We start from the raw sequence: 11,037 nt of genomic DNA on the forward strand, positions 1-11,037 counted from the left end.
ACGTTCCAACCTTGAAAGAAGTTAAGTCTTGGCTTGGAAAGTGTTTTTCCATGAAAGACCTTGGAGAAGCTGCCTATATTCTTGGGATTAGAATATTGAGAGATAGAAAGAAGAAACTAATTGGACTTAGTCAGAGCACATACTTGGATAAGGTACTAAAGAGGTTTAGTATGGAAAATTCCAAGAAGGGAGAGCTACCTATCCAGAGCAATACCAAATTGAGTAAGACTCAATGCCCGAGTACAGATGTTGAAATAGATGACATGAGTCGTGTACCTTATGCTTCCGCTGTCGGATCGATCATGTACGCTATGACATGTACTCGCCCTGATGTGGCATTTGCTTTGAGCATGGTCAGTCGCTATCAGGGAAACCCAGGTAGAGCTCATTGGATAGCAGTTAAGAATATACTCAAGTATTTGCGAAGGACAAAGGACTGGGTTCTTGTGCTTGGTGGCAGTGATACTTTGAGAGTAGATGGTTACAGTGATGCCAGCTTTCAGATGGATAGAGATAACTTCCGTTCTCAGTCGGGCTGGGTATTTTTACTGAATGGAGGAGAAGTTACTTGGAAGAGTTCCAAGCAAAATACGGTGGCTGATTCTACTTGTGAATCAGAGTACATTGCAGCAAGTGAAGCGTCGAAAGAAGCAGCTTGGTTGAGGAACTTCATCGGGGATCTCAGAGTTGTTCCAACCATCCAGGAGCCTATGGAACTGTTCTGCGATAATGAAGGAACGGTTGCCTTGACAAAGGAACCGAGAGATCATGGTAAGACCAGACATATCGACAGAAAGTACCATTTCATCAGACATAGAGTTGAAGAAGGCCATCTTATAGTAAAGAGGGTGTCATCTGAAGATAACCCAACAGATCCCCTCACAAAGGGTCTGAGTAGGGCTAAGCATATTCAGCATGCTCGGAGCATAGGACTGAAAGATGATATTAGTTTTAGTAGTTAGATTAGTTTTATTCTGAAACTTGTAACAAAGTAAATGTAATTGACTTTTGGTGATTAAATAATAAAGTATTATTTATAAGTTTGGTTTCTGCCTTTTGTCAATTGTTTATTATTGTGTTTCATTTTTGCATGTTTTACTTCCTGAATAATGAGATCATTCAAACTCCACAGTCGCTCGTACTCTTGGAAGTAAGTAGTGAATTAAGACTGTCATGAATTGGATTGCAGATTGTCTAAGGATAGACATGGCAATAGAATTGCTGCAATGTTCATGAGTACTCAGAAATTGAGATTTGAGTATTGGATAAACCCTCGCTCAGAGTATCACTTCATGGAATTCATCACGAGTAATACTGAGACGATAATATCTTATAATCTTGAAACGAAGATATATGAGTTGTAATTTACAAAGTCGGTAATACATTGGTGATACGAAACCGCATCAGTAACTTGGTGTTATAAAACGTATTGTCATGTATAATTTGATGAGTAAAAGATACAAGCATATGAGTCAACGTTTATTCGTTCCTTTTGCCCTAACAGGAAAAGCGATATCTGTGGGCCCCTCGATGATTTGGTGTTGACTTATGTGCTGGGCCCAGCCAGGACTAAATTGATGTGTTCAATTAGAAGTCCTACATCATCACAAATCAGGAATCGGGAAACATAGATTCTGGACAAAGAGATTGATTACATTCCATGTCTTATGTCTAGGGATATCCAGCAGAACGAAGGATTATATGATCACTTATCTTAGGACACGTAACTGACTGGGTCAGAGTTCGGCAGCAGCTTTTGGAAGCTACAATTTGCTGGTCAAATTTAGAAGGCATACTAGCAATTATAGTTACAGACTTATCTAAGTGGGAGACTGTTGGATTAGGTGTCTAAGCCCATAACTATAATTGGTATGTACTTGAATTGATAGCAGCACAGTCCTTTTGGGTTGCCCTCAACCTAGCAACTGGACAAGGAAATTATGAAAGGAGAGATATTAATTTATAAGATTAATAAATTAATATATATATATATATATATATATATATATATATATATATATATATATATATAATGATTTATTAATATGTTAATGGATTAATATATTAATTAGAAATCATTATGTTTAATTAATTGTTAGCCAGAAATTAATCAGAATTGATTTTGGGGTTAAAAGAATTAATTATAAGGTGCAGGGACTAGTTTGCAATTATCTAATAGTTGAGTGGAAGGCTCTAGAACCCCCTTGGAAGAGGGTGGACGAAATCTTTAGGGGAAACCCTAATAATTTCGTCCATAGGGGCTTGGATAAGGCCCTTGGGTTTGCTTAGGCCCTAAGCAAAGGATAACTAGGGTTTCCCTTAAACCCTAGATCCCTCAGCTATATAAGGAGCCTCCTGGTTCATGTTTTTGGTCACTCTTTCTTTTGAAGAAACCCTAAGGCCGAGATTTTGCATACTCCCTCCCCTCTCTCTTCTTCTACTTTCCTTCTTGCTAGTCATTGGGTGTGATTCCATTAGAGGCATTACACTTGTGGTGCTAAAGCTTCCAAGAAGATCAAGATCAAGATCAGGGAATATCAATTGTTTGCTATAACAATTGAAAGGTATGTAAACCCTAAACCCTAGTTTGTTAATTTCGAAATTAGCCTCTCTCCTCTAGGGTTCTTGTTTTGCAATTCAAAGTTGTATGTTCAATAGTTAAAACATAGATCCAAAGTAGGTTGCATGTGAACTTAGGAATTGTTTCTAGTTTATTTGTTTTACCTAAAACCCATCAACTATAAACCAAGAAGCGTATGCTAGACGCATTCTAAAAGAAGCCGGTTTACACGATTGCAATCCGACCCACATTCCCATGGATCCAGGAACGAAATTGTCGAAGGCCGAAGATGAAACCGAAATCAACCCGACACAATATCGAAAGGTGGTAGGATGCCTCAGATATCTCTTGCAAACAAGACCCGATATGGCTTACGCGGTTGGAGTTATTAGCCGATATATGAAAAGTCCAAGAGAATCACATGGTGTTGCAATCAAACACATCCTAAGGTACTTACGTGGAACAACGTCACATGGAATCAAGTACGAGAGGATGGGGCAAAACCGGATCATTGGTTACAGTGATAGTAGTCACAATGTCGACCCGGACGACGGAAGAAGCACAACCGGTCACATTTTCTACTACGGGTCCTCTCCGATAACATGGTGTTCTCAAAAGCAAGATACTGTTGCTTTATCATCTTGCGAGGCGGAGTTCATGGCTGCAACTGCGGCTGCATGTCAAGCAATATGGCTTCAATATTTGCTAGGCGAAATCATGAACAAAGCACAAGAGAAGGTGGTCCTAAGAGTTGATAACAAGTCAGCTATCGAACTCACGAAGAATCCTGTTTTTCACGGAAGAAGCAAACACATTCACACGAGGTTTCACTTCATTCGTAAGTGTGTTGAAAAGGAACAAGTGGAGGTGAAGTATATTCCAGGTGAAGAACAAAAGGCAGACATTCTCACAAAACCATTGGCTCGAACCAAGTTCAAGACAATGCGGGACTTGATCGTGATTGAAGACATCTTTAGAAGGACTTAAAGATTGGCGGTGATCGGGAATCTCTAGAAGGACTTAGAGATTCGGGGGTGATTGTTGGAATCATAAGTCCTCATTTCCCTCCACCCATGTCTTCCACACACAATAAAGGAGGGGACACCAACAAGTTGGGTGGGTCTCATACTTATTAATATATGATTGAAATGATTAAGTCCATCCTATATATTCAGTGAATTACCAAGAGGGTAATACACAACACAAACACAGTGTAAACAAGTTTGGTTTTGAGTTATATTTCCAAATCAATCAAAGAGATATTTTGATATATTTGTCTGTGTTTATACAATTGCTATACTAGAATTGTTTATACAATTGCTATACTATACAATTGCTATACTAGAATTACGACCCTCCAAACTCCTTTGTACGACCTGAATTTTCTTCATGTATCTTTTTTTTTTTTGTGTGTCTTGGCTAGATGTTAGGCTTAAGAATCAACTGATTTGGATGAGCATAGCTTGCATTACATATTCCCAAACATGGGTATTTGAAAACATAAATTTTTCGAACTTAGTTTATTATTTTTACCGGAGAGCAGACCCAGCCTTGACAGTGGGCAACCCGGATGGTCACCCAGGGCCCATATCTCTAAGGGACCCAAAATTCCTAAAGTATATGGTATAAATTATATATATAGAAAAATCTAACTTATCTAAAAATGTTAGGAAAAGTATTTTTCTTTAAATTAGTTGTTTTTGTAATATTTTGACCATATTTTTGTTTTTGATTATTAATAGTGAATTTTATAACGGTGTGTGTATTTTCGATTTAATTTTTATTATATTATGATTTTTGGTGGCCCATTTTTTATTTTCGTCCTAGGCTCACTATATCTTTGGACCGGCCCTGCCGGAGAGAATGCATAAATTTTCTTCAACTTTGAACTCATATGAACTCTTATTTTTGTACTTAAGGCGGAGTTTCATAGCCCCAAAGATGAGCCGTTGCACATAGAAAATCGGTACTAGAATACAATTGGTACTAAAGTGCCGATACTGGTCCCGGAACCGAACCAATACCATATTGTACCTATCGGTTCGGTACCCGGTACCCAAAAATCATATTTTCAGTTAATTATATTTGTATTAGAAAACAACTTCTTTACTCAAACTTGTTTCATGTTTTTCTTAACATGCATGTTTTTGTAATTTTAAATTGTTTTATAAATATACATATTTTAGTTAAATATTATCGTAAGAAATGTATTTTAAAATCAAAAGTTAAAAACACATATTATTATTTTTGTACTCTATTATCAAAAGCATTTTAAATAAAAATTGATTAAAAATATATTTTCTTTCTTACCATTTGGCGAGTAGCAGATATTGACACAAACTTATATAAGTGGTTTCACTAATGGAATCCGTTTAATGGGTAAAGCAGGAACAAAGTCGAGCTAGTAGTCGACTGAAACTTCCAAATATTTAATTCAGGTATTATTTTCATGTTCAGCTTCGAAAATGTTCAGTTCTTCGATCATTCTTGCTGTATTAAAATATGCATTTTGTTATTTAATTGCTAAATTTTTATTTGATGTTCTTGGGGGATTAGGTATACAAATATCATTATTTTGCTTATATAGTGTATTCAGTCTACTGTCTCCACTTTGATATTTTTATTAATTCAAATCCAGTAGTTTTATTTCCAATATTCTGATTCATATATTCTAGAGACTAATTTTAGATGTTTTCTTTGCAACAGACTTTTCTGGACCTATTAAGAACCAAATTAAGACAGTATAATTCTGAAGGATGATTCTTTCTGCTCTTTTGGTTTCTGTTGGAATAAATTTCGGTTTATGTGTTATATACATCTGTCTATTCTCCATATTGAGAAAGCTTCCAGTTCATGCTGATGTTTATGCACCACGGATAGTTGCTGAAACAAAAAATGATTCCACCTTGGAAAGGTTACTGCCTTCTTCCAGTTGGGTGAGGATGGCATGGCTTCCCACAGAAGATCAACTCCTCATGCGTTCGGGTTTAGATGGTTTTGTCTTTATGCGCATTTATGTCTTCAGGTTACTAACTTTCATACTATACAACTTGTGGAATTTTGTAATCTTATTATATGCAAGAAACCATTTTAAGTTGATACGTTGAACAAAGGGCGTGTTTGGCACAATACGTTTAGGAGTTTCTAGCTTCTACCGTTTGACAAAACACTCCATTTTTAACAAAAAACCTCGTTTGACACTACAAATCCAAAAGCTGTGTTTAACAAAACGTTACCAGCTATCAGCTACCCGCTAGCTACTATCCGCTACCAGCTAGTTTTTCCAAAAGTAAGGTTATATTTTTTGAGCGTGAAATTTGAAGAATGATAACAACCAACAGCGTAGTGAGATAGGAGAACATGTTGGAAAAATGGTCTCAAAGATTCCCAACAATTTGTACAATGGAAAATAACAGAGAAAACTGAATACAAGAATATACGTGGATAACTCCAAATCTGGAGAAAAACCATAGAGAAAAAAATCACTATGTTACATTATTACAATCACACTGACAAATCTCTCGAGCCAATTCCCTTAAATTACACCCACACTCTCAAAAGTTTCAACTCATGCTTTTCTACTCTAAAACATGAGAAGAAAACAAAAGAATCAAAGTACTTAGAGTTTATTTGATTGGGGCTCTTTCGGAAAACTTTGTAAATTGTAACCAAAGCCTTCAATACTTTTTTTCTAGGCATGAAGCCAACTTCACCTTCCTACACTCTACCAATGTAGGACAAATTCCTTTTTTCATATAAACCAACAAATCTAACAAATCTCAACCAAATTTTGTTGTTCCACTTAATAGATGAAGCATTAAGCAACTAATCTCATTTGTGATCAGTTGTAATTTTATTTCCACATTTCTCATCCTCTATATCAGATTCCAAGCCGTGTAATCTTTTTCCTTCGTTACAGTTTGAAGGTATTCACTTTTGCTGCGGTAGTTGGCCTATGTATTCTTCTACCAATCAATTATATGGGAAGTCAGATATATATTGATTTTTTCGACTTTACAAACGAGTCCCTCGAATCATTCAGTATTTCAAATGTCAATGATGGATCCAAAAGGTGATTTTTACTACTTTACCATTTTGATTCTTCGACAGTTAAATGTTACAGTTTACTCTGATCACATTATTTGGAACTTTTGAAGGTTATGGATTCACTTTGGTGCGGTGTATGCCTTCACTGCATTTGTTTGCTATCTTCTTTATGTTGTAAGCATTCTTCTACTAATAACTACTCAATTTCCTTTTCCCAGTGAATAACCGATTTAATTATTATTATCTGCAGGAGTTTGGTTATATCGCTTCGAAAAGGCTTGCATTCTACTCCTCATCTGAGCCTAAGCCCAATGAATTTACTGTATTGGTTCGAGGTATTCCAAAGTCACCTACAGACACCTTAAGTGAAACTGTTGAGAAATTTTTCTCAGAGTGTTATCCGACATTATATCTATCACATTATATGATCTATAACACTTCAAAGATTTGGAAGCTAATTGTACGTCAACTTTTGAATCGTTTACATGATCCTATAATTAACATTCTTGATCCATTCAATTCATTTAATTCGTTTTTGTGTTATAATGTCATTCTAGGATGATGCTGAAAAGACATATAGAAAGCTTGTCAGTTTGAAGTCCACAAAGCAAAGTTCTCAAAGGTATGGTCGTGTTGGATGTTTCGGGCTTTTGGGGCCGAAAGTTGATCTCGTGGAGTATTATGAGAATAAGTTAGAAGTTCTAGAAGATAAAGTAAGAAAGCAACAATCACTGCTTAATGGAAAGGCAAGTTATTACTTTCCCACATTCTTATAGTATCTGCTTTCATTGGCTGTGTATCCGTATAGTATTTAACTACTTACCCTTGCTCCTTTTCACTTTAAGCTTTATTGTTTGTATTTTCTTTTCTTGTTCTTTAGTTACGTAACATTATTATTTCTTTATTGCGGGTAGACATTTCATATGCAGTCTCCCTACCCTCGGGTAGAGGTTGCCTATATCTTACCTCTCCCTTACCCCATTCTTATGTGACTTGGTTATTGTTGTTGTATGTGTATACAAGTGGGATCTACTTAACTTAATTACTTTTTAGACTTAATATTGACATTCATTTTTGGTTGGTTGATAATTTTGTATTTGGTAGGAACTTCGTGCTGCATTTGTATCATTCAAGTCACGGATTGGAGCTGCAATAACTTTAAACATCCAACAAGGACAAAATCCTACCGAGTGGCTTACTGACCCGGCCCCAGAGGACCGAGACATATATTGGGCCTTCTTTTCTACATCTTTTTTAACCAAGTGGATTGGGAATGTTGTGGTGGTTCTTGCATGTACGGCTCTTACAATTTTGTTCTTCATACCCGTTATCATAGTGCAAGGTCTCACAAATCTATACACATTGGAGATTTTGTTCCCTTTTCTAAAAGGCATATTGAATATGTAAGTGTTCATTGCATTTCTACCTTGCATAAATTACATATTTACCCTTCTCCCGCGATGGGACCTTTTCCTCGCGATGGGAGCCTAGTGGTTTGAGGTGCATGACCTTCCACGTGGGCCATGAGGCGAGCTGACATGGGCCGCTCAGATGGTGCAGTTTATCATTTTTTTTACTCCTTTCATATGGAACATGGGTATTGTTTGATGTTGTTGTTATATTATATATGGTGTTAATCTTGTGCTTTTTGCTTTAAGCTAAATACAAGAATTAACAACCTACTTTCATTAATTTGTATATTATATAATCCTACATTTTCAATTACAACATTGTAATTTCACTTCTTTTCTTATACAAACGTTGTACTTTGAAAAATCTACTACGGTATAACATTGTACTTTCAATTTTTTCTTAATACAACATTACTCTTTGCAGAATCTAACCAGTTATAGCATTCAAAATTGATTTGTATTTTGAAGACATTGCTATAACTCGGTAGATTTTTAAAAGTACAATGTTGTAATAGGAAAAAATGAAAGTAGGATGCTATAATAAACAAATTATGAATGCATACTCGCTTAATAACATCCTATAAGGCTAACACAAGTAATTTATAACTTACAGAAATGTCGTAAGCCAGGTCATCACCGGATATCTTCCCAGTCTGATTCTCAAGACGTTTTTAAAAATTGCGCCACCTGTCATGAAATTTTTATCCTCAATTCAAAGCTATGTTTCACACAGTCAGATAGAGAGAAGTGCGTGTATAAAAGTGCTATGGTTTATCATATGGAACGTATTCTTTGCAAACGCTTTATCAGGATCTATTTTGTATCGCCTCAATGTCTTTCTCAACCCTAAGCAAATACCAAGTATATTAGCTGCTGCTGTTCCAGGACAGGTGAAAATATTTTTAATATAACCCTCATGTTATCATATCATTATTTCTAACCTCTATTTTTTTTTTTTTTGAATATCTTACAGGCGTCATTCTTTATATCATACGTTGTGACATCTGGCTGGACAAATACAGCTTCAGAACTTTTACGCTTGACACCCCTCATTTTCAGTTACATAAAAAGAATTTTTGCCACTGAAAGTGATGAAGAATTTGAAGTGCCTTCACTCTCTTACGCCAGAGAGATCCCAAACATTCTCTTATTTGGACTTCTTGGCATTACATACTTTTTCCAATCACCTTTAATTCTGCCCTTTCTACTGGTTTACTTCTGTATGGGATACTTAGTTTATCGTCACCAGGTTAGAAGGATTTATGAATTATTTATACTGTCTACTGTCCATTATCCACTTTCCACTTTTCATTGTCCATTGTCTACTGTCTATTGTCTGTTGTAAACTTTCTACATTGTGGAACATTAGTAATTGTACTGATGACGTTTTCTTCATTTTACAGTTGTTGTATGTTTATTCGCCGAAATTTGAAACTGGTGGACAGTTTTGGCCAATTGTGCACCATTGTACAGTTTTTTCATTGATATTAATGCAATTGATTGCTATTGGGATATTTGGTCTGAAGCAACTTTCTTTAGCTTCCACTTTGACTATTCCACTTCCAATCATCACTCTTCTCTTCAATAGCTACTGCCAAAAGCGATTCTCACCACTTTTCAAAGGCTATCCTGTTGAGGTATGTGGAAATAATAATAATAATAATAATAATAATAATAATAATAATAATAATTATTATTATTATTATTATTATTATTATTATTATAGTATATAGTCTAGTATATCTAATTGTGAATTATTGGTGGTATAGTTGATGACAAAGAAAGACAAACGTGACGAAAATGACCCTACAATATCTGAATTTCGTGAGAATCTAATCACTGCATATCAAGATCCAGCTTTGAAGCCGATTAAATTTTCTAGTACAACAGACAGCCGCAATGCCCCACTTCTTGCTTTTGAGACATGAGTCTGGTAAAACCTTAATGCTGGTATTTCAAAAAGTGGGTGGTTTATGATAACAATCAATACTAACTGCACCTGGTGACTTTGTACAAATCCAAAGTGATAAAGTTGCATTGACTTGTACCTTGTGCAGTGAAAGTTATGCCTTGCATTGGATAGAGTTTAAAGGGAAGTCTTAGCTTCAGGATTGTTTGGTCTTAGTAGATACTTGTCAGCGATGATTTAGTTCATGTGATTGTATGTTGTATTATGTTCTTGGCATGTTTGATATTAGCTTGTATGTCCCCGTTGTTATGTTGAAGTATATAAATTTTTAATAAATTAGTATTTTGGAAAAGTAGACCATTGGTAACTCCATTATTCTAATAAATCTTATGTCTCAAAGGTACTTATACTAGATGAAATTTGGGTTTAGTAACTCCATTGGAGCGATTAAAGATGAAAACACACAGAGGGATATGGTGATAGAGAACTAAAATTCTGTATTTCAATTTTTGAATCCGTATTTTTTTTATATTTTAATTTGAAGTAACTTGTTGATTGGTGTTGATGAAGAAGGAGAACCTAGGTTTTAGCTTATAATGAAGCGATGGATGCTTTGTCCTCTATTATCACTAAACCAAAGGAGGGGCTATGGTCTCTCCTGCGGTTTGCCATGCTGGCGGTGGAACACTATCCCGGACTGCGCTTTCCGATACGGTCCGCACACTCTTTCTCTTACTTTCCGGCTTCTCAACCTTTAAATGGTCATATATTTAAAATTCGATTTTTATTTTTATTTTTTTATTTTTTTATCTATAAATAAAACCTTACAGCCCTTATTATTTACCACACATTAATTCAATTATTCTATCTTTCAATATCTTTTTTTTCAAAACTTTTAACATGTCTTCTTCCAACAACCCAAACAATCAAAAAGCACCCACTAAAAACACCTCAACCCCAAAACCTTAGTATATATTAACTGATTTATTCGCCTCCGGTTTATCACTATAGCAGCATGCTACTGTATTATCCGCATTAATTCCCACAACAATACTCACAACTATAACCACAAATGTACAATTGGGAGGTACCTTCACCTAGGGGCAGTG

At 35.6% G+C, this 11,037-nt stretch overlaps 1 protein-coding gene and 1 pseudogene across 1 annotated transcript; both read left to right on the forward strand.

Moving 5' to 3' along the window:
- Positions 1-2,926: 2,926 nt before the first annotated feature.
- On the forward strand, positions 2,927-3,547 carry LOC145106918 (secreted RxLR effector protein 161 pseudogene; annotated as a pseudogene).
- A 1,309-nt stretch (positions 3,548-4,856) lies between these two features.
- Positions 4,857-10,280, forward strand: LOC145109263 (hyperosmolality-gated Ca2+ permeable channel 2.3-like). The gene is made up of 11 exons (XM_079046403.1): positions 4,857-4,998; positions 5,267-5,585; positions 6,480-6,632; positions 6,718-6,781; positions 6,858-7,067; positions 7,165-7,353; positions 7,712-8,010; positions 8,633-8,909; positions 8,993-9,268; positions 9,423-9,656; positions 9,789-10,280. The coding sequence occupies exons 2-11, from the start codon at positions 5,317-5,319 to the stop codon at positions 9,945-9,947; spliced, it is 2,130 nt and encodes a 709-aa protein (XP_078902529.1). The 5' UTR covers positions 4,857-4,998; positions 5,267-5,316; the 3' UTR covers positions 9,948-10,280.
- The last annotated feature ends 757 nt before the right edge of the window (positions 10,281-11,037 follow it).

The sequence above is a fragment of the Lactuca virosa genome, chromosome 4, assembly GCF_052849685.1.
Source record: "Lactuca virosa cultivar CGN04683 chromosome 4, Lactuca_virosa_CGN04683_v6, whole genome shotgun sequence".
NCBI lineage: Eukaryota > Viridiplantae > Streptophyta > Magnoliopsida > Asterales > Asteraceae > Lactuca > Lactuca virosa.